Genomic DNA, 26,644 nt, shown 5'->3' with positions numbered 1-26,644 from the left:
CAGACACGTCGAGAGACATTTTGAATACAAATTCGTGCGACTGGTAATCGTGAGACTGACTGCATTATGGTTGCACCGTGCAATCTGTCGGTAATATCGAAGGTAATTAAATTATTCCAAGTACAACAGCCTTGCGTGCGACGCCAAAGGTTCCATTAAATTAGCATGCAGGTATCTAAAACAGATAGAAGAGTGCAGAAACGTGCCATAAACATTATATCCTGAAGCTCTCTAAGGAGTACACTTTATCAGGACAAATGCCAAGCCAGTCGCGATGCTGGCTCAAACATATTCGTGTGTCGGTTCGGTGCATTCATAAAGTGAAGACAATTTCTTGCAATGGATGTCGAAAGAAACTCCTCGGGACTAAACGCTGATTGAAAGGTATGAATCTCTTAACACATCCACATTGACAGACGTCTGATAAATGTTTAAATTATGCCATGTAAATTATCAAATTAAGAAACCACCTACATGCTCATTTGTAAACTTAAATGTTAAATGTTATCAATAACAATTAACCTTCACAAATTTGCATAACAATTATTACAAATCGTTTTGAATAGAACCTTTTATTCTACATAATCTAGTGCATATTTTAGCAAGATTAATAGCAGTTTCATTATACTTAATGACAAAATAATTCTTCATTTATCACTGCCAAAATTAAGGACATGATTTATGACCGCAATATTATTGTTTTGATTTTAATTTTAAATCAACTATTGCAAAATGCCCGATAGTTTATTGTGTGGGAATTATTTATATGATATGTTATATTATGGCCTGGCCCATCGCACACGGGTGATATGGCATTCAGGCCGGCGTAATTAATCATTACGGATATTTTTATCAAATAATAATAATATGTATGTACAACTATTATTATAATTAAATACATAATTGAAGTTTACATACAGGGTGTTTCAAAACTGCCCCCAAAACTTTACAGAACATGATACAAACATGATTAAAAATGTCTCCAGAAGATAAAGAGTTGCAAAAGCTGGAACAAAGAAATCTCTATGTGTGTTGTATGTGTATTCATATTATTTTAAGATGGGCATATGGCCATAACTGACATGTTCCATTAAAAAAAAACCTGTTTTCCTTCTTTTACCAGGATTTCTAATGCGCACCGCCCCATACACACTCCGGAAATCCTCAGAGGAAAAACTGTGCAGTTCAGGCCTTCCGTATTTCCGGAGGGTGTGTGGTGGAAAACTGCGCGGACTTGGCGGACTGTTCAGGCGGCCGGATAAGAATGAAAAATCGATTCTGAATAACTGTGCAGTCCCAAACTGCAGGCCGACCGGAGCGTGTGTGGCGTCGCGTCAGTTCAGTTTGTTTGAGATCGCCTTCAGACAACATGAGCCAGGAATCTCTGGAAGAGTTTATCAAGATTTACGAGTCTAAACCATACCTTTGGCAGGTTAAAAGTAAACTAAATACAATTACAAAAAGAAAAAACAAGAAAATTAATATCACACACAAATCAATGAAAACAATCCAAACAAGACAAAAAGGAAATGAAAAGATTGACTTCTTGCTTAGATACATTTGTTTATTCAGTAATTCAAAAGCCATGATCACGAATTATTTGACTGACGTTATCTGCAGTCCTCGTAAAATTTCTCAAAATCCAATTTTCGTCAACAGTGGTGCTATTCTAGGAATATCGATACGATTTTACGAGAACATAATTTAATCAGATGTCTTAGCTTGAAGGACGAGAGGTGATCGTGCAATCCTGTTCCAGGTTCGGCGGACAGTGGCATAGCGGAGCAGCCCACGATGAGTCCTGAGGCCCGCGTTCTGCAGGAAGTGTTGGACACCGAAACCGTATATGTTGCCGACCTCAACGAGGTCATCCAGGTATGTCTGCTACATAATAATAATGTTTTATTTTCGCCACAGCAGGCCGTCAAGCTTGCATGACATAATAAATAAAGATGATGGTGACGTCAGGTTGTCGCTGTCAGGTTGCCGTACACCTTTCAACCATTAGCCATTTCCACAAGAAATCAAAACAAACAGCGATTAATTGTAACATGTGGGAATTGTTTTCGTCTTGACATTGAAATTCGAATTTAATTATCACGACTTTGTACTCTCTCGTTCGCCGCAAATTGTCGGTTTCCGTTTGTTAATTCAGACGAGTCATAGGCGTCGCACAAGTACGAGTTGAAAATAATAATATACGTGAGCAAAATGAGCATCGACCGACGATTCTGTGAAAACACTTAATGTGTCACCTGGAGAACTGTAAAGGTGTACCGTCTTTTTCTTTTTGATTTATAAGCCGACATCAATCGACTTCTTCATAACACTTAAAACGGTTATTTAGTGACGGTGTTTCCAGTTTATGACTGTATGGAAGACTTTCCCGAAGCTGTAACATTTCTGAAATAATAAAAATTGCCCTTTCGAGATTTTTATTACTCAATATTTATGTAATCCTTTCGCAACAATCAAAGCTCAAAATTATATGGACCACTGTAAGTAGAACAGAGCAATTGTTTGTCGTAGGTGTATTGACAATAATAAAACTAGACTAAGAATAACCTACAATTAAAGATACACCTATAAGTGCCGCCAATTTAGCCTATAAAACATGTTAACAGAGCTACATTTTCATTACTCGACATGAATCCATTATTTATTGTAATTTCAGATAAAGTAGCCGAAAAGAAAACAAACTTATCATTTTCAACGAAATTGGAGTTGTTGACAGGTCATTGTTATATCATCTAACAATGGGTTTTGAAAGTGTCAATTTAGTACAGACAATTAGATTCTTCAACATTTGTATTAAGATGTTTCCTTGGCATTTCGTGGGTTGTGTCGTTAGGTTTATCTTCGAAGTTAATAGCGGTTGCTGCATCGTTAGAAAAGATGAAATCATTGAATTTGCTTTGCCTAGATAATTGAGTAAATGCTAAATGTGTATGCATTCTGACAAAAGTAAATAGCTTTTTATAATAAAGTGGTACTGTAATATGTTACCTACTAACTTAAAAAAGAATTAGACAGGTATGTATGTGCAAAAGGTAGTAAACTAACTGAATTCAATGAAATAAATGTATGAACAACTGCAATCCTTCAAATAGTTTTTTAATAGTTTTTTGCGTCATCTTACTGATTATAAACTAATGATATGTGAGTCACGAGATAATTTTACTTTCTCCAAAAGTGTATTTAGATGATGGTTTTATCTTATCTGTGAAGATGCGCATTTTAAAAATTAATAAGAATTTAACACATACCAACTGATGATCTGTTCTTCTAATAAACATGATAATAAGCTGTTCTCCAGAGTTAGGAAGTTTAAATATTTCACAAACTAAAATAAAAATGAATACGTTGGCTTTTATCCTTTGCGGAAATGAAACTATAAAAAACGGTACCCAACAATATGTCTGTGTTTTTCCGTGGTTGGCGAGTTCTTGCACATTATTAACGGAATAGAGATTTTAAGCAGTCATTTTTTAAACAAATTTTATTGCTAAAACATTCTGAGAGCGACCTCCTTAAGGCAACAAACGTAATTGAGAATTTCAGGATAATTAGGCAAATAAGAAATTGTATAGTGATGTTGAGTTTTGCCGAAAAAAAGCCGAAAGTGCACCCACATGTACAGTCTCATTTTGGAAGTTGTGCAGATATTTTAACCTGAGGTACTACGTGTTAAAAGAAGGCAAAATAACCCAACTTGCGTTATACAGGGTGACTGACGAAAAACCTTTGACGCTGTATCTTACTTAATCTTTATCCGATTTGAATATCTGACACATCAAATGAAATAGTTCGAAAAACACTTCATTATTATCCTATTCGATATATTTTTCGACATCTATTTTTTGACAGACGATAGCCAACTTTTTTTTTTTTCAAATTACACTCTATATATTTTTTTATTCGTTCTTATAAAGAATCTCCTTCTGAATATTCTTACATTAAAAGAAAAAACAAAAAATGTATTTTAAATGAAAAAAATTGAAAATCAAAAATTAAGTATGTAATCAAATTTGTAAACAATACAAAATCTATTCTAGTGGCTCAAAATTTCCTCAATGCTGTTGCAGACACTGTCGATGCCTTCTAGAAATGCCCACCTTTGCATTCAGTAAAAAATTTCGGGGTTTTCCCTGACATACTCGCACTATCTTTTTTCTTAACTTTTTTTGGGTACCTGATGGGGTCAAATAAACATTGTCTCGAAAGTTTCGAATGAATATAAAGAAATCCAATGGATTCAAATCTGGGGATCTAGCGGGCCATCGAATAGCTCCATGAGCACCCATTCGTCGTTCACCAAAATGATTTAAATGATTCAAAAATTATGTGACATGGCGCCGTCCTGATGAAACACGACTCTTTTCAACACTGCTAATGGTATCTCATCCAGAAAATTGCTTATTTCGTTTGATAATAAATAATATGATATTTTGTTTGATTGAGACTGCTATCAATAAAAAAGGGACTCACTAGTCCATTCTATCTCCAAAAATGCCACACCAGACGTTAACACTAAATCGTCTTTGGAAATTTTCTTCCACAGCAACATTATTATTATCAAACTGTTTTGACAAATGAATACTCAGAGCTTACTTAGTCATTTCGAGCATTTAGAACAAATTTTTCTCTTGTTTATTTTGGTCACTTGATTTTTAAATTTTGTACATTTACTCTTTAATTTCTTGACTTTTGTTTAATGAATGGGTATAGTTCTTTGGATTTTTATATTTAGAAGACAAATCTCTACAATACTGAATTTAAAAAAATGTACAGTGCTATTTGAAAAAAAGAAGCTGATGCTAATCTGTCAAAAACTGGACGCAATATATTTTTTTTTTAATTTAGTTGGTATTGAAGTGTTTTCAAAATTATTTCATTTGATGTGTCATTTATTCAAATCGGATAAAAAATAAGCAAGATACAGCATCAAAGGTTTTTCGTCAGTCACCCTGTACAAATGTTAATGGTTTACAAGAGAAACAAAGGAATCATTTTGTTTGCGAACCGCTGAAAATTTTCAAATTTGGCGGGCAGTTTTGACGTACCGCCAACCCATAATAATGTCAAAAGTTTTTCTGTCATGCTCGATTTTTTGAGTTTTATCGTGAATCTTTGATAAAATTTGTAAAGTGCTGATAAAATAGTGCAACCTGCAACTTATTCAGAAAACAACAAAATAAAAATACTGTAATTGTGAGTAAAACCATAAGATGAAATATCAAAGAAGTTGCTCAAAATGCCTGCTATCGTTTACAATACAAGCTTCATTCAGTAAGATGTGCCCAAGAAAGCCGAACGCCGAGTTCGTGGCTGTTTTTCAATTTCTTGAAGAATTCCTTCTTCTGCAACTAAAATGCGACCTTCTCGTGTACGGCCAAGATTATTCATTTCGAAACGCCCGAAATCTCAAAGATGCTGCACAACGTTTACAAAGGTCCATGCACTGGGAAGTATCCTTTGAGGAAATCTTTCACCGTAGATTTGCCGTGCTAGCTCTGAATGTCCACGAACTTTGTCATAGAGATCATATTTGATGAATGAATTAAATGGCAACAAAAAAGTCTACTATAATTTTTTTACCCATTTTTTTTCATAGAATTCAATGGCTCTCAAACTTTTTTTGAAAAACTTTTAGCCCATTTTTCTCGAAAAATATCAACATTTATATAAGACATTGTTGGCTCAATCGTTACCTATTGTGGAGTCCTACCACTGGTTCAAATATCTGCATAAACTTTCAGAAGTCATCCTGTACGTATAGTTGAACTTTGAACTTCATGGGTGGAATTGAAAATTGTCAGAAAAAACTGCGACTTTAATTTTGATTTCTAACCTCAAACTTGCATCGTTATTTCTCATTAAAAACAACCTTCTGAAGGTTTTATCGTAATTCGTAATTGAGTTTCAAAATAATTAGGCATTAATAAATAAATTAATCGAGTAGTGATGTCTAGAGGCACTTTAATGAAAGGACGAGCAGAAAGGGCACCCACGTACAGTTGCGGAATTAAAATTTCGCGCAGTACTGTCATTTTCATACTGCAAATGTAAACTCTAAAAAAACCTTTACGTTAATATAACCTCATTTTTTACTCTTGTCATGTTTTTGTCATTTTCATTTATTTACATTACATTAATTACATTAAAAAATAGTGATTTCTGCCATAATAACGGGTAGACAGCAGGTGAAAATTTAATTACATTCAGTGCAGTTAACTCAGTACATATGCAAAAACTGACTGCGTGACCGACACAGAAAAGTTTTGAATGTCAGTCATGAATCATGATGACAGTAAAATGTGGTTTACAGAAATTTTGATTCCGCGACTGTGCTATATACTTCAGAACTTCATGGGTGGAAGTCGAATTATTAATTAAACTGTCAGAAAAAACGGTGACTTTTTGAATTCTAATCGGACAAATTTGCATCGTTATTTCTCAGTAGATACCTACTATTCCTATTCCAGACACGGAATCTTGGCCAACATTTTTTAGACATTAAAAAAAAAAGATCTAAACCAATCATTAGTGCCATTACTAAATGACAATTATTAAAAATCACTTTGAAGTTTTTCTTGTCACATCAAAAAAGCAGGGAAATGGCGTTATCGAGTCAAAACTTGGGTTATATTCAGTAAAGGCCAGTTCACACATATTTGTCAGTTTTTACGACACTCAACCGCAACAGATTGTACTATGGCGGCCAAAAAATTTTAGCCGTCACTATCTTGACATTCATGTAAAGTGTAAATAAACCTTTAGGAACCGTAACCCCACTTTCGATTCTTGTCATTTTGACATGCATATTGTTATTCTGACAATCAATTTAAACTGTTTATCTAAATCTAAATCCAAAAATCCGATATGAATGAACAAAATTAGAGCAGTCGTACATATGTAGATAACCTGAGGTAAACATCTGTGTAGTAGAAAATGACAAAATAATTTCGAGTTTTGAAATTTACCGCCCAAAAAATACCAATCATAATCAAGACGGTAATCATAATGACAATAAAGTATGGTTTACAAATGTTTTTTTGAAGGGACAGAAATTGACGGCTAAAATTTTTTGGCCGCCATAGTAAAATGGTTTACCTGATACACGCCTTACAAAGAACTTCATCTCCAGTAACCATTCTCAACATCTGATCGGGATTACTTATTGGGTAGGGCTGTTATAAAATACTGAAGTAGTCAAAGCCATATTCGCACTATATTTCTGGTCGTATAATTGATTTCATATAAATGTTCATCAAGTGAGCCGTGCATTTGTAAAAGCACCTTTAATTTAGTTACTTACATTACAAAAGTCAAATTTATGAAGGTCATGTCCAATAAATCTTTACTTGGTAAAAATACAAAGACAGAAACAAATAAGAATTAAGTACTTTAATTTAATCAGTAAAAGACGTAACATTGCTTTTGAAATCAGCAATGTTAAAGTGGACAAAAACTGAAAAATTAGTCAAATCGGGTTCGCGCAGAGCAAGCAACTGTGAAAGTCAAAGTCACTAGTTTTAGCTTTAATACCAACAGAAAATCTGATTTTCATGGCTTGCTTAGATGCACATTTATATGAAATTGAGTGTACTATGGCGGCCAAAAAATTTTGGCCGTCACTTTCTTGACATTCATGTAAAGTGTAAATAAACGTTTAGGAATCGTAACCCCACTTTCGATTCTTGTCATTTTGACAATCAATTTAAACTGTTTGAAGTTCAGATATTCCAAAAATCCGACATGAATAAACAAAATTAGAGCAATCGTACATAGATAACCTGAGGTAAACGTTCTGTGTAGTAGAAATAACAAAATAATTTTGAGTTTTGAAATTTACCACCCAAAAAATAACGTTCATAATCAAGACGGTAATCATGATGACAATAAAGTACGGATTACAAATTTTTTCTTTGAATTGACAGACAATGACGGCCAAAATTTTTTGGCCGGCATAGTACTTACTTTACCAAAATTCCGAGTCCGGAATAGTACTTACTATGGCGGACAACAAATTTAGGCCGGCCTGTCATTGGCTTGACATCAAAACGTGAAGCTGGCATTATGTTCAACTAACACCATTTTCGATTTTTGTCATTCTTGTCATCGTGACAGCTATAATCAAAATTAAAATTGGAAAAAGAAGCGTGCACCAGAGAGCAGTGCTACTACAAATCAGTTATGCTAGTGCGTCATGATCTGTAAGTTACGAAAAGGGCGAAGGAAACGCCAAACAGCTTGAAAACCTTAAGTTTGACAAACTGACACATCAGTCCTAATGACAATAAATGGTCGCTTGCATTGACTTTTTTGAAATGTCAGAAATTTGCCGGCCTAAATTTATTGTCCGCCATAGTAAGTACTTAATAAAATCTTCTGGAGTTTTTATGCCCCCAGCGAACTAAAAACTTCACAGTGAAGTCGAAGACAGAGAGAGTACAAAATTACATATTTATATTTTAGTAGTTCTTTATTGATCTGTTGTTCATTTCAAAAATCGATCGATATGCCAACGTCCTCTGATATTGTGTTTACAAATTAACACTACTACAACTGCTTTCGTCTTTCGTCATTGCCAACAATAACTTATCTTGAGAAATGTTCCCAAAAAAAATCAACTCTGTTAATGTAATCATTTCATTATTAACAACGTCATTCTTTCTAGTGAATAAAGTGATTAAAAGCTTGCAAAAGCAATTCACCAAACCTAGAGACGGTTCTCTTCTTTTATGTTTTGGCTTTATTCGTGCACTATGTTTTAAGTTTTTTCACATTTAACAACTACCCACTCAAAAGACTAGATCGGTGTACTTTTACTTTAGCAATCATCAAGTTAAGTAAGGTCAGGCTGACTATAAAATACTCAAAACTTTACGATTCATCGTTAAAAGCTCGTTATCTAACACGTTCACTTATTTATGAAAAATGAAAACGTCCACGATTGTGCATCCTCGGTAAACATCTATCATTTCCTCTGCCCACATCCCATTTTTACTTAATGGTAGGTAATTATCTCATACCTACATGATGCTCATCATCTTACATCATTCCGCGTAATAAAAATATCTAGATGCTGTAATTTATTCAGAAAGATTGCAAAACTGCTGCTCGGAACAAGCTGCGACGCAGCGCAAACCCGCATTCTTGAATATCAGCGTATTTTTGTATGAAATCATTGAAATCACGATCAAAGAAAAGCACTGTTGAACAACCACTCTATGACTGCGTATCCATCGTCGCGACAATTTTTATCTAGTTTCGTAACACTTTGATTGGTCTTTGTCCCATGTCCACCTGCTTCAAAATTGTGAAACTGGTGCAGCTATAATCTTTTAAATCCGACACAATGAATAGATAAGCATTTAAAAATTACTTAATAGCGCGACCATGTTTGTGTTCATTGTGAAAGCAAACGAATTATTGAGTCTGTACGCGATAAGACTGTTGCCACACATGAATCAGATCGTTCCAACTGCGAGATAGTGTCTTGGAGCCGACGGGGATGACAAATAACATTACTATCTTGTTAGCAAAAGACCTTGGTATTGTCAAGGGGTTAGTTGGTTGCGGTTTCCGACATGCGACTTGAATAATCACGTGTCACGAGTTCACATCACATTTTCAATTCGGTCGATGTTTATCTCGAAAGTCAAAACGCACGAAGAAAGTTTAACATTTAATCAAATGAGGGTCAAGTTTAAATAAGCAACAGTTAACATTTGTAACAAAAACAATAAACTCGGCGAAGATAGGCGCGCCTTTCACATTATGTCGCGGAATGTGGAAGAGAAATAAATAAAATTATTGGCACTTATTCTATTTTCGTTATTACAAACAAATGAAATCTATATGTGCCGTTGTAAATGCTTCAATAAATAGAACAATCTGTAATAGACCGACCTTGACTGTATCTTCCGGAGGACACAAGCATGCCAATGACTCATTCTCGACCATTACAAATCCTCCGAGTTCGATCTCCTGCTACGATCCCGCTTTATTAACAGTGAGTTGTAGTTACGCAATCGTTGTCCATTAAGAGAACCGCGTGTTATTCATCAGGTCTCTTGTTCACTAGTTTCATTAACTTCTTTGTTCGACCACAGACTCTTTACAAACTCTGCAAAACTGGCACGGAACTGCTCCCCGCCGGTTAGCTCGGATTTGACTTTTTTCGAATCGATACGAAAAAATTGTTTGAACATTCTGCACAGCTCACACGTGTTACCTAACAAGTAAACTTCCTGCAGGGGCATTTACGAGTTTCCATTTTTGCCAGCGCGCAGCGGAGTTCCACGCTTTTGTAGCACTTTTTGTCGCCAAACGGAAAAGAGTCGTAAACAGTAGTCTGCACTAGGGACTGAAAAACAATTAGCAGAGTGCCAAACACATATGCAAGACTAGAGACATGACAGAGTTTTTGTTCCAGGGCTATTTGCAACCTTGGAAGTCGGAGCCAGACTGTTCGCTGTCCGACCATTTGACCGATCTCTTCAACAATCTGGAGGAGATCTACGAGTTCAACAGGTATTTCGAATGTGCTCTTGACGAAATGTAGCTGAAGGTGTTTTTGAAGGTCGTTTCTGGACCAGCTCCGAGATGCCGACTTCAACCCCACGAAGATCGCGAACGTCTTCATCCAGAACGACTCGGGCTTCGCCGTTTACAGCGAGTATTGCACAAAGTATCCTCGCACGATGGAGGTTCTCGGCGAGCTGACTCGCGACGACAAGATGGCCTTATTATTTAGAGAGAAGCAAATGGCTCTAAGTCACGCTTTACCCTTAGGCTCTTATTTACTGAAACCAGTCCAAAGAATCCTTAAATATCACCTTTTGCTGCAGGTATTTGTGCGATCGCAGCTTTGGGGGATTCGGTTTTAATAGGATTATGTTACAGAGGCTTTCCAAGCAGTGCGATCCACTTCATAAACCCACCGTAGACTTGGCTTTAACCACGATGACTTCGGTCGCTTCCAGTATTAACACGATGAAACGTAAACACGAACACGCCGTTAGAGTCCATGAAATACAGTCGCAGCTGTACGGATGGTCCGGTCCGGATCTTACCACTCTTGGAGAGTTGATCGCCGAGGGAACGTTCAGAGTTAACGGGGCCAGAGGCCGAAGACACGTTTTCCTCTTCGACAAAGTACTGCTGATGGCGAAGAGCAAACAAGATGGGGCTCTAGCGTACAAGAGTCACATCGAGGTGAGTCCCCTCAATTTTTAAAAATTCGTGCGTTATTTGGGGATTTTAGTGTTCGAATTTGATGCTGGTGGAGCAAGTGAGGGGCGAGCCCTTGTCCTTTCAAATCTTGCCTTTCGACAACCCTCGCCTGCAGTGCACCTTGCGAGCGAGGTCTCCCCAAAACAAGCGCGAGTGGACGTTGCAGATCAAGAGGGTTATCCTAGAAAATTACAGCGCAGTTATACCGAATCACGCCCGGCAACTGGTCTTGCAGCTTGGACAGGATGTTCAAGAAACTGGTCAGTTGGTAATTGCAGCAAAATGAAACAGATTCGAATTTTTACTGTTTGCAGAAGACACGACCGAGAAGTGGTCACCGTTAAACAAGCACTCGGCCCCACATTATCTAGAGCGCAGATCGAGAGTGCGAAAATCGAGGGATTTGTCTGGGAGACGCGCTTCCTCGCAGGACCGCTCGTTCCCCACGTTGGGCGGCTGGAGGAGGAAGTCCGAGCCCAGCATGGAGATGATACCTCAGTACAACTCCAAGACGATACCGAAAAAAATCTCAAAAATCAAGAAAGCCAAAGAAAGCTGTGCCAAGTTCTACACGGACTTGTCGGACTCGGAGAATTACGACGTGATCGGGGAGTCGAACGAGAGTTTGGAGATTACACCGACGGCAGACGAACCCGACAAGTGCGGCGACGGTAGTGGCAGCGGCGAAATCGAGAAGAGCGTCGAGAACAACTTGGAGAGGATAGTTTCCGATTTGCTGATGCAGAATCAGGAGTTCCAGAAGGTGATGAACCGGCAGAGAAGATGCGCGAGGGGCAGCGAACCCGAACCGCCGACTTGGTTCGACGAAGAAAGCAGAGCCAAGTTACCGAGTAAAGCGGATTCGTTGCCCAGATCTTTCCAACTCAATGATCAAATCGATGCGGACGCTGCCGATAAAAGCAAAAACCAAGAGCGTGTTTTGGATGAGTCATTGAAAGAGAATCCCGATGCTGATGAGCAACACGAAAAGTAGGTTCCTGACGAGACGATAACTTGGTACTTATTGTTAAATATATGTTTTAAATGTTCCAGTGATCTCTCGTCTCAATTAGATGACAACGAATATCCGGAGCACAAAATCTACAGGAAAACAGCCATACGGTTCAGTTTGTTGCAACGAATTCGCACCCTCATGTCCGAGCAGGAGAAGCACACCAGTAAATACCCTTTGCACAAGCAAGGTTCTAAAAGCATGGGCGAGAAAATCGCCCACCCGGACTACGCAGACCCGCAGAAACTCTTCGTGAATTCGTGCTGTTCGAGCAGGACTAATCTAAACGTGGAACTGACGGAGTGTGACATTATGACGGAACCTGAACATTTAGATATGACAATAAGTGAAAAAGAAGTACTTAACGAATTTGAAAAGCGCCTTAACAATGATAGTACAAAACCTGTACCAGACACGGGCCAGAATCTGTCGAACGGTTCTGGTCAGAACGAGAACGACACGCTAGAAGAAGACGAGTCTGCCGAAAACGTAATTAATAATTCTAGTCAAAATTCTGATAGTTATTACGAGAGCATACTCGAGAAGAATTTAGTTGAGGAGTATACGAAGGACGAAAACGGTAGACTAGTTGCCAAACAAGATAGCTTTAAGGGTAACGAGAACTGCTTCTACGTTCAAAAGTTGAAAGTTTTGGAGAGGGAAACGTCGCAAGTGAAAACACTCCGAGAAGTGAACGGTAACAGTGTCGAGAAGAAGAGTGCAATCAAAAGACCAACCAAAGCTCCTCCGCCCATTCCCACTAAACCGAGCCGTTTAGTTTTTAGTACAAAAAATATTTCCAACGTAATCATGTCAACGGAGACAATAACGTCGGGTACTACTACCAACTGTAAAAAGTTATACATAGAACAAAACAATAAAACGAATCAAAATGAGAACCACGAATCGAGGAACGTCAGCGTCAGCGAGAGAAGTTGGGTGAAGACCATGGTGGGGAGGTTCGAATGATATTGTCGAAATTCATAATCAAACTTTCCGATGTGCTATATATGGCTGTTCTAGTTTTATTTGTTCATTACACAAGCGTTTGTTTTTATATTATAAAGTTGATAGATATTTATTTTTTAATACAAAACACTTCAGATGATTTGTACAGTTTTAACAACATCTCTTTATAGTTGAAAATGTTATGTATACTAAACATACGTATTTACCATATAAAATTAAATGTGCCAAATGAGTCCTTGCTTTAAGGATCTTTTAAATTATTTGTTAAAGGTAGCATTAATTTTGTAAAAATATCAATAAATCATAAATCTGTATGATGCTCGTTTTATTAAAAAAGACAAAGTGTAACTGTATCAAAATGGAAATTAGGGTTGCATGCGTAAGGCGCCATCTAGTCTGATGGTTTCTCCGTTCAACATGGGATTTTCGATGATGCTTTCGACCAGCTGCGCGTACTCCGATGGGTTGCCGAGTCTAGGCGGGAATGGGACTGACTTTTCCAAAAATGCAACAACTTTTTCGGGGAGAGCGGAAAACAGCGGAGTGCGGAAGAGACCTGAAAGATGTGCGCATTACATTGTGCGTTGGAGAGAAGCGAAAAGTACCAGGTGCTATGGTGACGACTCTTATTGCTTGACTTGCCAAGTCTCTAGCGATGGGAAGAGTCATTCCTACGATGCCCCCTTTGCTTGCCGCGTACGCGGCTTGTCCCATCTGTCCTTCAAAAGCTGCAACACTCGCCGTATTTATTATTACTCCGCGTTCACCTTTTTCGTTGGGTTGGTTTTCCCCAATTAGTCCCACAGCCAGTCTGATCACATTGAAGGTGCCAATGGTGTTAACCTAAAAAGGGAAAACGATGAATTTATCTTTTATTTATTTCACTAACATTAGGTCTTATGCGAGAAGTTTGACAAACCTACCGTGATAACTTTTGTGAAGTCCTCCAAGCTGTGTGCAGTTTTCTTGTTGAAATTGTAAGTTTTAAATGCAACTCCAATCCCAGCGCAGTTTACGACATTATCCAATTTTCCAAATTTTTCTTTCGTCAAGCCCAAAGCAGTTTTAACATCACTCTCGGATGTTACCTAATGAGAAAAAAAAAAGAAATGAGTACATCGACGACGTCAGTAGTAATTGTGCTTCTTACATTAACAGGAGCAAAGATTACTTTATCTTCACCGATAGTTTTAGCAACCTCGTGACCTTTGGAAGATTGCAAATCACACAATACAACTCGGCTACCTTGCTGCACCAGCCTCTCAACTGTGGCTTTTCCCAAACCGGAAGCCCCTCCAGTTACCAATGTAACAGCGTTCTAAAATAGAGTCCATAATTAAAAGCAAAGCAAAATAATTAGTTGTTACAAAGTTATGTTATTTTAAAATCATTACTGAAATTCATCAATAAACATAAATGAACCAGCATCATAATGGGTTCGAAACATTATGAACCCGCCTATATAGATCTTTAAACTGACTCTAAAGGCCCTACTCATAAACCGATAGAGGTCTAAAGTCAAAACGAAACATGACATCATCATGAATTTTCCTTGCCCTTTAGTTATTGATGCGACCTTGAAACACAACAAGAGAGAAAAACAAGGGCATTTGCACAAGGTTTGAGTGGTGGGAAACGATGTAGGAGAACGCCCTAAGGGTGTCTGGCCAGAAAAAACGCGAAAATTCCACAAGTAGCTAAAGTAAACAATTACCGGAACTAACTTTCTCTACGTAGAATTTTATGTCAACCAATCTCTCGCTGGACAAACTATAGAAACTCCGTTTACAATGAATTGAATTGAATCGTACGTAATTCGTAATACTTTGGGAAATACAACTACACAATGCCAGTCCCTGCATTACAGTTTTATGTTTTATTAGTCAGACCTTCAGCGTCAGTTTAAAGACATAGATGTCAGCACAACGGATCTATCTTCTATGTCTATCATCTTTTAAATTTTGGAAAGTGGACTTTTTTTCAATAATATAAACATTTAACGGACTGGAAATTGAAAATTATAAAAATAATGTCATGCCACGTTACTGCTTAATTAAAAAATGTAAAGCAGACGTTATGCACCAAAAATTAACATAACCTTAAAAGTCACTTATGGAAATTTATATTGCTCTTCGTTAAAAACATAAATAATCAATTTTCGGGGGTGAATTCCAGTACAGTGATCATTTTTAACAGTCATCCAACTAAAATTTAGGTAAGATAACAGTTACCATGTAAACGTGGTTATCTTTCCCGATGTACGTCTAATGTGGTTACTATGTAACTAATTAGCTAATAGTTACTTATCTTACCTTGATCATTTTAAAGAAGTTACAATGAAACAGGTAACACTTACAGCGATACACTTATTTCCGCCGTGTAATTGATTAAAAGACGAAAGAACAAAGGTCGTGTCTCGTGTCGCTGTTCAAAACAGATTCAGATGTTTGTCATAACACAACTAACCAAAAAAACCAAAGTAAAAAATATATCTTCATCATATCATGAATGTTATCAGTACATTGTCTTCGTGAGTTTACAAAACAAATTTATAACCCAAGTTTTTGATGCTAGCAAATGTTAAGTAAATAATAATATTTTAGGTAACCAAATGGCTTTAGTTGCATATGACTATGATAGTGGTAGTGAAAATGAAGAAGATGAGGTGTCTACATCGGCAGCGGTTATAATTAACACAGAAGACGCATCAAAAGACAAAAAGAAAGTTGAAGAAACGATCACAGTAAATCAGTCATCTGAAGAAGTCAATAATGGGAATGACGTCCCACAGATTCTGTCGCAACTTCCTGAATCTAAATCGTCGACAGCGAATATCGTAGAAGAAAAGATAGAAGACTTTATACCAAAATATCGACCAGCAACAGAAACAAAAGAAAAGAAACCACAAAAGACCAAAATATTAATCCCTTCATTATCAGAATTTGAAGATGAAGAGGATGAACCTGAACCGAAAAAGCGAAAAACGTCGATCAAAAGTTCTGGTTTGCTATCAATATTACCACCAGTTAAAGGTTCACCATTGTCAACTAAAAGTTTCATACCAAATGTGTTAAAAAATAAACCTCAAATCAGCGAAAAGTCGAAAAAACTCCTACCAAATGCGGTTCGACAAAAGGCGGAACAAGCAAAAACGGCAGCCATTAAAAAAATTATCAGGACAACTGAACATGGCAATGATGCAGAAAGCGATGACGATATTGAAGTACCTGAAACCTTTGATGACGAAATGTGGCAGAAAGTTTGTGGCCGACGCACCAAACCAAAACCGCAGGTCATACAAGCAATTGAGGAAGTCGCAAGGGAACCAATGGTAAATATCGCACCGGAACCGGTAAAGCCTTACGACGGATTAGACAACGCCGCCTTCAAAGAGTTGGTTGGAAAGAGCAAACGACCAGTGAACATAAAACTTATCGATATCAATGAAGAAGAAATCATACCCGACAAGGACGTGTGGCTTACGAAGTCGCTAACCGATCCAGACACTGCACCTAAGGCTGCCGTAGAAAATCCGGTAGATCCCACAAGGAAGAAGAAGCATCATATTACGTACTTGGCAGAGCAAGCCAAGGCCAACGAGCAAGAGCTTCAAAGTCAATGGTCCGCAAGCAAACACACACGAAATCAAACACGTGCAAAATACGGTTTTTAAACAAATATTGTAAATGTATTTTAAATATAAATAAAAGTTTATTTACATCAGTTGTCCAATGTATTCCGCCCTTCTCAGTTTCTGTTTTAGGCGAGGCCATTGGACTAGAAAGTTATCAGCAAAGTACACCAGAATTTTTCCGGTTAACGAAAATGTCTCAGTTCGGCAAAAGCTCTCGATAAAAACAATTCTGGTGTCAGTGATAAAGGCAACTTTTAAGAGAAAACCTACTAAACAGATAGGAATGCAAGTACCTGGACCATTACACAAAATTAAGTCTGGTCTTATTTTTAAAATAAAGGGAATTGTATACAAAGTAGAGAAAAGTGTTGTGAATACAGATGTGTGGTAAAACTGACCCACATTTCGACTTCTGGGTATCTTAATGATCTTGTACGAATCATTCTCTTTTGAGTCTTCTAAATTTTTCACTTTGGTGTAACTAGTTTTATCACTAAATGCCAGGAAATAATATCGTGGAAAGTATCTTGTGAAATCTATAGTACTAAGAAGATTTATCATTTCTGTGGTGTGTCCCCCGGAACCAATACAAATGACTGTCTTGCATGGTCGAACTCTTTTACTCGAAGCTGTCCTGCTAAAGCCTGTTGTAATTTTATGAATCACATACAACACTCTCGCCAGAATCAATACAAACACCAAAATTGCAAGCTCAAGTTTCAGTTGACCTGAAAATAAACAATTTAGTGAAATGGTGTTTCGTACAATATTTGTAGGTTACCTTCCATGCCACTTGTTTCTTCTTAATAAAATACTTTAAATGAATTTCACATCATCTTATCCAAACACGAATTGCTCAAAATGATCACTATTGATTTTTTAAAATTCTTATATTTTTTTAAGTCCCTGTATGCATGTCACGTGATCATAGTAAAGTGCAGCACCGTCACGAAAGTTATCTTCGTCTAACCTCGAATAACGCATCAAACCAACACCCACCCTACGAATCAAAGCATTTAAGGGAAGCGGAAATAAGGCTGTACGGACCGCATAGGTCGGTAACACATTTCAACAAAACTTAAACTTTTATATTCGAAATAAATATTTATCATAAAAAACATTTTAAATCTAAAAATATGACTACAATACATAAACAATAATCATTTTAAAACCAAAGATCTCCACCGTCATCCTCTTCTTGCACGGGAACATCGTTTACGTTCTGTCCCTCATCTTCACTTTCACTAACTGCAAGATCATCGTGAATTTTCAATTCTGTATCCTGGGGTTGCAGCACATGCTCATCAATTTTAATTTCATCTTTATTACTGTGCATCGGTAGTCCTGACATTAAGAAGTCCGACGGATCATAATTTGGGTCCACATCCATACTTTCCTCTGCAAAGGCAATTCAGTTTTATCTCTGCAAGAAACTAATTTCACTGTACTACCTTTGTACATTATGTCCGTTCCTTCATCGTTCTGCTGATAATAACCCATGGACCCTAACTGAACCATAGCTTCAGCCGCTTGTTGGCTGTCATCATCAGCATTAACACCTTCCATTGGAATTTCCGCCGAAATAACCAATCCACCTTTGTTATCCTCGAACTCGTTCAGAGGCACCTCATCCAGCTCCTCTTCGCTTGAAAACTGCAAATCTGACACAAGAGATCCATCGAATTCTTACGCGTCTAAAAATTATACCTTCTTCGAGGATCGCCGCCTCATCCTTTTTGTTTTTACGTTTTCTTGGCCTGGAAACGGAAGCAGAGATGTCTTCGTTCGACTGAATCCCTCCTTCCACGTCCACGTAGTCGTAGTCGTCCATGTTAGACTTCAAGAAAGAACTGTGATCAGGAGAACTTGCTTGACTCTAAAACAAACGTTTGAAGCGTTCCTACTTTAAAACTGTTTTATATTGTTACAATTCTGTCCGGTTCCGCGATGGTGTAGTTTTCTTCTTCACCAGCCATCCATGCTTGATCATCGTCCTGCATTGCTCGTTCTCGCGCCAACGAAATTTTGTTTTCCAGCTGCGTTAAATGCTCGTCGTACTAAAAATAACGATTCAAGTTACAATTCGGAAAAATAAAACATTTCTTACTTCGTATAACGTAGCTTTACAAATCTTGACCAACTGTTCGGCTTTTTCGGTGAAGGGAGAATCGCGACCGTTGTACAAGATACAATTTTGCAGAATTTGTTCGATGTCGTTCAAAAACTCGTGTCGGCTGTGGTACTTGTGCGCTAAAAAGAATTATTACGACAACTCAACATTAAGAGTTTGTTTACTTACCAGCAACTTTTTTGGAGATGGTTTCCAAATCCATCGGACGTTTTATAATACTGTAGTAATCTTTAACCAACTTTTTATTGACAGGCTTGAGGAACGGCCACGATTCAGACATGGCTTTCAGTTTTGTGTTGATGACATTGTCTAAAATAAAGGTCAACGCAACCTGGTCGTTGTCATCGAGCAATGGATTGATGGCTTTTTCTAGCCTCATCAATCTTTCTTCTTTTTCTCCTAAACGTTCAACACACTTATTCAACATCCTTTGAGCTGCCACAGTTAAGCTGCTCTTGGGACCTACAAAAAATTCAATTACTGTATTGAAAAACAAAAACATTTGTAATTTTAATACCGTTGTAAAGGCTGGAATTTTCTACGATCTGGTTGACATCGGCTAAAAATTCCTCCCGACTCTGATACTTCTTTTGACGCAGGTTATCTCTAATAGTTTGCAAATCCATTGGTCTTTGAACGATCCTGGAGTAGTCCAAGACTTTCTGAAAGGCATTTTACACGTTTCAGTACAATGTTAATATCATCTGCAGGACAATAAGTACCTTTTGATTGACTGGGAACAAAAATGGTTGTACGTCCGGCATGTCTCTCATTTCGTTCAAAATATTTTCCAAAATGGTGGAAAGAACAACTACAGGATCGGTACGACGTCTGTTAGCGGGTCTGTTGTGACGCTTCAAATAATCACAGTGTAGATCAGACACGCCACGACGTCTCCTCTTGGCGCCCATTGCTTCTTTGGGAACTTTCAACAGTAAAGTTCTACGTTTCATTTCTTCCGCGTGCTTCTTCAAACAAATTTGATTAAAATACATAGTAATTCAAATATCCAAGAGATAACAAACCTTCAGTAATTTACTCGACAACTTCACTTTAGTGCCGTCAATGTTAACAAGGTCTTCATCGTCAGTGTTCAATTGTTTTTCGATCTCCTCTTCTTGTTCTTCTGTCATTGCGACATTCATTGGAGCATTTGAACCGGAGTTCTGGTACAAAGGACAAGCTTTGTTCGTCCTCATGTGTCCAACATTACCACAAGCTCCACATTTCAGTTTCAAGTCGGGCTTCAGTTTTGTCTTTCTTCTCGATTTTGGAGGCGATATTACCGTAGATTTGTTCGGTGAAGTGTTGAACGATTGATTTGATGGACCTACGTACACAAAAATTTATCAAATTATTCTGTGTCGAGAAAACATTGCAATAAATATGGTATCAAAGAATTAAACAATATAAATAAAACTCGGGGTATTGGCAATAAACAATTTGTGGAACAAAACAATGCATCGAAATTATAATTTTCGATCAATTAACATCCTAAACGTTATATTGACAAAACTTTTAATATTTCGTTTCTTAATGTTTCAATTTTACATTTTAACGCGCCTCGCCGAATCAATATTGAAATTATCAGTCATACATTTTTCTCCGAATTGACCATCCAGCATTATTATCATATAATACACATACCCCTATTATTTATAAACTCACTGTCATTTGATCCTGATTTTTCGCCGAATCCGGAAACATTCGTGGACGAAGCCAATCCCAGCGCCAACCGCTCCTTCTCTTGATTTCTTTTAATCCTTCGTAACTGCTCTTGAATTCTTCGTTTCTCCCGTTTCATTTCTTCCTTCTGTGCTTCATCCAACGTTGCGAACTGTCTTATGAACGTGTCGTCTTTCGTGGTTCGTATCTTTACGTAAGCATCGATTACTGCCGCTTTCCTGACCGTCTCTACCCGCGTAAACTCTTTTCCTTCAGCATCACGGAACGTTCGCACGATTTTTAGTACCCGACCTTGCTGTGCGTAATTCGTCTGATCTTGGTTGTCTTCGTCGTCTTTCTTCTTGTCTTTGCCTTTCTTCTCGTCACCTTCCATTATCATTTTCCGCAGCTCTTGCCTTTCCTGTTCTTCTCTTTCGAGAGACAGTTGCGTGCTCGTCTTTTTATTTGCCAGCATGTTTTCGATGTTCTTGCCCATTTCTTCGATATCTTCGTCACTGTCTTCATCGGAACTTTCTCCTTCGTCGGTACTCAAAACTTCAGCACTCGACAGTACTCGATTTTGCAAATCGAATATTCGTTGACACTCTTCTTTGTAGCGTTCTTGATGCTCCGCGATGGAAAACCTGTTTCCTCTCGAAAACTTATCCATTCCTTCTTCTCCCGCTTTGGCTTTTTCGGTAGAAAGTGTTCTCACCACGTCGATAACCTCCCAACGCGACAATTTCTTAATCTGAAATGGCACAAAGGTTTCGTAAAATAAACGACTCACTCAGTTTTAACACTCACTTCTTCTTCAGGTACCCCGAATTTTCTCAGCAAGGCTTTAGCGTTGTTGAGGGATAAACGCCGCAAGTCAGCATCAGTTCCGGTGACAGTACGTTTTGGTTGCGACTCTTGTTCTTCTTTATTTTGCTAACAAAGAAAAACACAACATTATACAGAAAAACACGAAGATATGTTAATTTACAGTGGGTTTATTCGGCACTCTGACGTAACTAAAGCCTTCGCCACAACCTGTCGGATCAGCTGGACCAGTTAACTGAAGAAGACATTTCCCTTTCATTGCTTGAATATAGGCTCGTGTGGTGTTCCAAGGAGCCACTTTTACTTCGTCGTCCATTTTAAGCTGCATTTCTTCGTCATCATCTTCAGCCGGAGTAAATATGAATTTTTCACCGTAACCGGCGTCCTAAAGAATAAAATTCAATTCAATGTGACATAAAAGTTACCCATTACTTACCTTCAGTCTTTGTTCAGCCGCCACCATACTAAAGTAGGAGCAACACTGTTCTGGTGATACCATGGCTCTGATTTCCTCTTCAGTTGGAAGACGGAACTCCGGCTTTATTACCCACCAGTTTGAATCCATGCCTGTTCTCTTAAAATCGGCACACAATTTAAGTCTCTTTCGTATACTGCTCTCTGAATGTGAAGGAAACGCTTTTTTAATATCATCCATTTTTATTCTTCGTGGATTATCTCTACTTTTCCAGAACAATCGATAAATGAAAACCTGAAGTTTTATTAAAAATGAAAAGATTAACCTATATTTATATTACATTGCATTTGTACCTGTAAAAAGTCCCGAACAAAATTATTCGCTCTTTTCGAGTTTGGTCCTGGTACTTCATACAGAGGACACTGTTGCCCCGCCACATAGAGCGCATCTAACTCCCTAATATAATATTGCTGTCTTGTTCTTATGATTAAGAAATCGGTAGCTGGTATCGTGTGTTCATAAATTGGAGCTCTACAAGTAGAGAAACGTTTTAAATTTGAGCAATTTTGAAAATATGGTAAGTAGTTTTATTTAAGCAATTGTAATTCTAGTGAATTATACAAAATGATCAATAAAAAAGGATAAGGAGCGGCTACCGAAAACAAAACTTTTGAAAACTTACGGTGTAGTTTCAATTACACTAACAGCGGCGACCAAGCAAGATTTTGCCGAAACGCTAACAAAGAATGTTGTGTGTAATAAATCCAGTCATCAATTTCTTCGTTCCCATTTTAAAAATAGTAATCTGGGGTTCGTATGTTGTCACCATTTTTAAAATTAAATTAACATAAATGTCAAAATTGACAAGTGACAGAAATTTTGTTTTCCTTAGCCGCCGCTTATTAATTTTTTTATTTTGCTGATTATATCGTAGCATTTTGCAACAGACTAACCTGTACATATTATTCTCTATCGCTTGTATAGATTGCCCAGGATGTAAAATGCCCAAAAACGGCGAAGTATGCGCATATGCAGTTTCTCCGTATTTGTAAGTCGGCGGCCCCGAGTCTTTGGCCGCTTTTCTTTTGTAATAATTTTTAATTTTGGAACACATTCCGACCTGATTCATCAACGGAGGATGTTCCTCGCAAAATTCGATTAGAATGATATCACCGTCTCTTCCCGTCAGATCGTCTGGAGTCCTCATGAAGAACACGTCGCCACCACCAGATGCCATTCTTTCCGACTCTCTTTGCTAAAACTCGTAACTGTCGGACGTGTCTTCGCGAAGTTTTATTCTTACCTTGGCTTTCTTCTTGATGTGTTTCACTAGAGGCATCACCGGATGAGGACCGGGCTGGGCCAAGGGACCGTGCGAAAAGCGTTTCATTGGTGGTCTGTGGAAATTTCTCAAGCGCATCAAACCCATGTGGGTCTGAATGAACGGAGCTCTCAATTCCACGACAGGGGTGGAATGTTGTATTAAATTCGCTCCACCCACTTTGAGACGCATCGTGGTTTCCGACGAACGTGGCATGTAATAGCTATCGAAGAAAATTATTGAAAAATACTTCAAGGTCACGAAGAATCGGATTTACGTACACGTCGTTGGATATGTTAAATGGATCTCTGTTGGGTGATTTTGGTGGCGGGGGAGGTGTGTCTTCTTGCAATACGTTGATCACACCAGCTTTGCCCAGAAGAATCTTCGACTTCTTCACGTGAGGGTGTGGAATCTTCACCTTCACGGGAGTGGCTTGCCCTTAATTAACAAAGAAATATTATTTACTGTTCAAAATATAACTAGGTGTAAGAAAACAATTTATTTGTAACTATGTAATTGTTAAAAGGTGTCATAAGAGATTTACTTAACAAACAATTGCACAACATACCTGCAATCTGTTTTGATGGATCTATATCATCTGGTATCCCTAAAATAATATTTTCGTCGTTGGGATCTAACGTAAGAATTGAAGGTTTTGGTACGTTTATCATATTGTCAGCATCCCATATGACATCGTCTTCCCATTTTCCATAAACCAAGTCTTCATTTTCCACAGGAAAAATAGAGTACCAAGTGTCATCTTGTTCTGGATCTGGACGTGGTTTATTAGACAGACTAAAAAAATCAACAGTTGATGTGAAAAGCAATAAAAATGTGTGTTTTTTAAAGAAATGTTTTGTTAGTTATGTTTGTATGGTGTCACATTAAAGAGGACTTACATTTGTGTTTTTGACTTCATGCCGGGTAGTGGCGGTGCCGGAATAGGCAATCTTACTGAACTTCCGGACAGTAAACCACCCTTTCCTGGTTGACTGAAAGCCTGAGCTGTCCGATTCCCGCTGCTAGGCACCCAACCTGCTGCGTTAGTTTTGGAATTTAGCTTCTGTAACACCTACAGTTAACAACACTTCACTGAAGAAATGTGAACAAATCAGATTTGTCTCAAAGTAGAAAATACCTTATGTTTTATATCGTTACCATCCCATACAACATCGTCTTCCCAATGTAGTTGGGTCACCATTAGAAATGCATCATCAGGAAATTCATCTCCTTCTTTAGGTTCTTCAATTTCTTTTTTCACTTCTTGAGGCTAATATTTTGCAACATATTATTACTTCTACATCATGTTGTTTTTTCAAATTACCTTCTCTTCTTTTACTTTAAATCCATAATTGAAGCCATCTCCTGTTTCAGGTACTTCCAACATGTCATACCAGATCTGTGCAGGGCCAAATCTCCAATCAGCAACTTTTGGTCCAGTATCATCTTTTGACTGGGTTTCTGTTTTATTATCAACAGTTGTGCTTTCAATTGGTTTCAGAAGTTTCTCCTGTAACAAAACAAAATGAGATAAAAAAGAGAAAATATTTAAGACTGCCTCACTTCATCATCACTTTGACACTGTTCAAGTGGAGGTTGATCAGAGTAATCAAAGAACCATCCCCTGTGTTTAGGTTTCTCATCCTCTGAATTTGAGTCAGAATCGTGTTGATTAATACTATCCTTATGTTTCCTTCTTTTACGTTTCTTCCTAACATTGCGCCATATATTTGGTAAACTACTTGGTTTGCCTGGACCAAAAAGCCTAGAAAATCTCAACACCTAAAAAAACGACCCCATCAAGCTCAATTATTCACATGAAAATTGCTAAATGTAATACTTTTCCATGCCTAAAATCTGGAAACAAATCAGTCACATCAATATTAGCATATTTGGATGGCAACATAGCTGCTAATGGTGTTTCCAATTTCTTTTTATCTCCATCTTCTGCACTTAAAGGCTGTTCTATGGTTTCCTTAATTATTGGAACTGGTGGTGGAGGCATCAATTTGACATCACTTTCTTTCGGATGTTCATCATCTGCATCATAATTTTCTTGTTTTGTCTGAAAATACAAACATTGTTGCAATTGTTACAAATAAATAATTAATAAATAATTCAGTACCTCTTCTTCTTCTTCTGCCAGTTCATTAATATCAGAAAAATCAATAGCACTAGGAGATTTTGCTTCCACTAAAAAATAAAGTTGTATTAAAAAAAATATACATCCTTACAATTATTACTGTCATCATTTTGTGAATTTGCTTCGCTACTGTTCTCTTCAAATTTTGTTTTCTCAACATCTTGCATGTCATAGTCACTGTCTGAATCTTCTTTAGTAATATTTTCCACACCGATCATCTCTTTAAGAGTTGAACCCAAACCAAGCCTACAACAATTTGGAATTTCCTCTGCACCCTTAATTACAAATAAATCGCTTACTTTCCAAGATTTGAAAGTTGCTTTTGTGATTCTGTATCCAAAACATCGCTTTCAAGCTCCCCTTGTTCGTTGATATTACCAAACAAAAATCCTGTAAGATCCACACAGTCTTCATCTTTGTTATAATTATCTTCGTCGCTATCGCTCATTTTAATTTATATGTTAATTATCACTAACTGTAAAAATTAGAATTGCGGTTTTATATTCCAATGTAGAATATTCCAAATCCAATTCTTTCGTTTACGAAATGTAAACCTTATAACCTCTTCGACATAACACTACGATAACACTACAATGCGCAAGCGCGCACGACAGAGAGGAATCTGTCATTGTATGTCTATGGTCCACGTATTTGTGTTTCTGTTAATTTATGGTTCAGCCGTATATGGCGCTACGATGTAAAATTTGACTCATATTTTAATGTATTATCGTTGTTCCATTCCAGTAATTGTTAACTGGTTGAATTTCTTTTATTTTTGAGTTATTATCAACATTTTCACTAACGAGATACTCTATTCACATGTCAAATAAACACCGTTCACGTTGTTTTTGGCATAATCATAATGGGAGGCCATGATTTATTTTTTTAACGTTGAACATGAACACTGTTTAATTTCCGTCACTAAAAATTGCCTGACATGCGGACCTATACCGGGACATTTTTTTAACGCTGAACATAGTCCATACTTATTCCCTATGTTCAATTTTAAAAAACACAGATCAATGCATTGTGAGTTGCTATGGAACCAACTACACCGAACACCAGAGATTTTGAAATAATGTTAAAAATTGTTTCGATTGATGGAATTTGTCTATCATGTGTTGCATTGGAAATGTCACGCACATTTCTAATGCTCTGATTGGCATAGAATAACTGCATTATGTGTATTTCTTCTTCAAACAACTTGACCATTTTGTTAAACTGTCAAGTAATTATTTTCGTTACCTTGGTTACGTGATTAGATACATGCATTGACCTGTGTTTT

The 26,644-nt window shown here is 37.5% G+C and overlaps 5 protein-coding genes across 11 annotated transcripts in view; 2 read left to right on the top strand and 3 right to left on the bottom strand.

The window, feature by feature from the left end:
• Window positions 1-13,536, top strand: part of GEFmeso (Guanine nucleotide exchange factor in mesoderm) — a 75,026-nt gene extending 61,490 nt beyond the window's left edge. For all 3 annotated transcript variants that reach the window (XM_069058531.1, XM_069058537.1, XM_069058524.1), the window contains exons 4-10: window positions 1,760-1,875; window positions 10,442-10,539; window positions 10,589-10,856; window positions 10,912-11,223; window positions 11,273-11,501; window positions 11,556-12,231; window positions 12,295-13,536. In XM_069058531.1, coding sequence (XP_068914632.1) covers window positions 1,760-1,875; window positions 10,442-10,539; window positions 10,589-10,856; window positions 10,912-11,223; window positions 11,273-11,501; window positions 11,556-12,231; window positions 12,295-13,222 — 2,627 coding nt within the window. In that variant the 3' untranslated portion in view covers window positions 13,223-13,536. The remainder of the gene's footprint in view (window positions 1-1,759; window positions 1,876-10,441; window positions 10,540-10,588; window positions 10,857-10,911; window positions 11,224-11,272; window positions 11,502-11,555; window positions 12,232-12,294) is intronic.
• scu (scully) lies at window positions 13,531-15,677 on the bottom strand. Of its 2 annotated transcripts, none has more exons than XM_069058604.1 (5): window positions 15,535-15,677; window positions 14,373-14,540; window positions 14,146-14,310; window positions 13,828-14,065; window positions 13,531-13,778 (listed from the first exon to the last, which is right to left on the bottom strand). In XM_069058604.1, exons 1-5 carry the CDS (start codon window positions 15,541-15,543, stop codon window positions 13,588-13,590), a joined length of 771 nt encoding a protein of 256 aa, XP_068914705.1. In that variant the 5' UTR covers window positions 15,544-15,677; the 3' UTR covers window positions 13,531-13,587. The 2 variants fall into 2 exon arrangements, with proteins under 2 accessions (XP_068914705.1, XP_068914699.1); XM_069058598.1 differs by lacking the exon at window positions 15,535-15,677 and adding an exon at window positions 14,947-15,099.
• LOC138138587 (proline-rich protein PRCC) lies at window positions 15,246-16,945 on the top strand. 3 transcript variants are annotated; one of them, XM_069058585.1, is made up of 2 exons: window positions 15,246-15,437; window positions 15,826-16,945. In XM_069058585.1, exon 2 carries the CDS (start codon window positions 15,834-15,836, stop codon window positions 16,893-16,895), a length of 1,062 nt encoding a protein of 353 aa, XP_068914686.1. In that variant the 5' UTR covers window positions 15,246-15,437; window positions 15,826-15,833; the 3' UTR covers window positions 16,896-16,945. The 3 variants fall into 3 exon arrangements, with proteins under 3 accessions (XP_068914686.1, XP_068914691.1, XP_068914681.1); XM_069058590.1 differs by having other exon boundaries at window positions 15,436-15,567; XM_069058580.1 differs by lacking the exon at window positions 15,246-15,437 and adding an exon at window positions 15,618-15,752.
• Alg14 (ALG14, UDP-N-acetylglucosaminyltransferase subunit) lies at window positions 16,884-17,821 on the bottom strand. The gene is made up of 2 exons (XM_069058628.1): window positions 17,638-17,821; window positions 16,884-17,584 (listed from the first exon to the last, which is right to left on the bottom strand). The coding sequence occupies exons 1-2, from the start codon at window positions 17,642-17,644 to the stop codon at window positions 16,938-16,940; spliced, it is 654 nt and encodes a 217-aa protein (XP_068914729.1). The 5' UTR covers window positions 17,645-17,821; the 3' UTR covers window positions 16,884-16,937.
• A 108-nt stretch (window positions 17,822-17,929) lies between these two features.
• Window positions 17,930-25,963, bottom strand: Taf1 (TATA-box binding protein associated factor 1). Of its 2 annotated transcripts, none has more exons than XM_069058504.1 (26): window positions 25,659-25,963; window positions 25,460-25,605; window positions 25,342-25,409; window positions 25,057-25,281; window positions 24,780-24,998; window positions 24,541-24,726; window positions 24,355-24,486; window positions 24,116-24,288; window positions 23,785-24,011; window positions 23,495-23,654; window positions 23,196-23,436; window positions 22,846-23,147; window positions 22,246-22,423; window positions 21,914-22,186; window positions 21,641-21,862; window positions 21,460-21,585; window positions 20,656-21,403; window positions 20,013-20,317; window positions 19,710-19,955; window positions 19,505-19,649; window positions 19,156-19,449; window positions 18,964-19,106; window positions 18,785-18,913; window positions 18,564-18,732; window positions 18,308-18,517; window positions 17,930-18,254 (listed from the first exon to the last, which is right to left on the bottom strand). In XM_069058504.1, exons 1-26 carry the CDS (start codon window positions 25,805-25,807, stop codon window positions 18,022-18,024), a joined length of 5,649 nt encoding a protein of 1,882 aa, XP_068914605.1. In that variant the 5' UTR covers window positions 25,808-25,963; the 3' UTR covers window positions 17,930-18,021. The 2 variants fall into 2 exon arrangements, with proteins under 2 accessions (XP_068914605.1, XP_068914612.1); XM_069058511.1 differs by having other exon boundaries at window positions 24,116-24,279.
• Between the last annotated feature and the right edge of the window lie 681 nt (window positions 25,964-26,644).

This window comes from Tenebrio molitor, chromosome 1, assembly GCF_963966145.1.
Source record: "Tenebrio molitor chromosome 1, icTenMoli1.1, whole genome shotgun sequence".
NCBI lineage: Eukaryota > Metazoa > Arthropoda > Insecta > Coleoptera > Tenebrionidae > Tenebrio > Tenebrio molitor.
The sequence above is the reverse complement of the archived record's forward strand: the minus strand, read 5'-3'. Positions and strand labels throughout refer to the sequence as shown.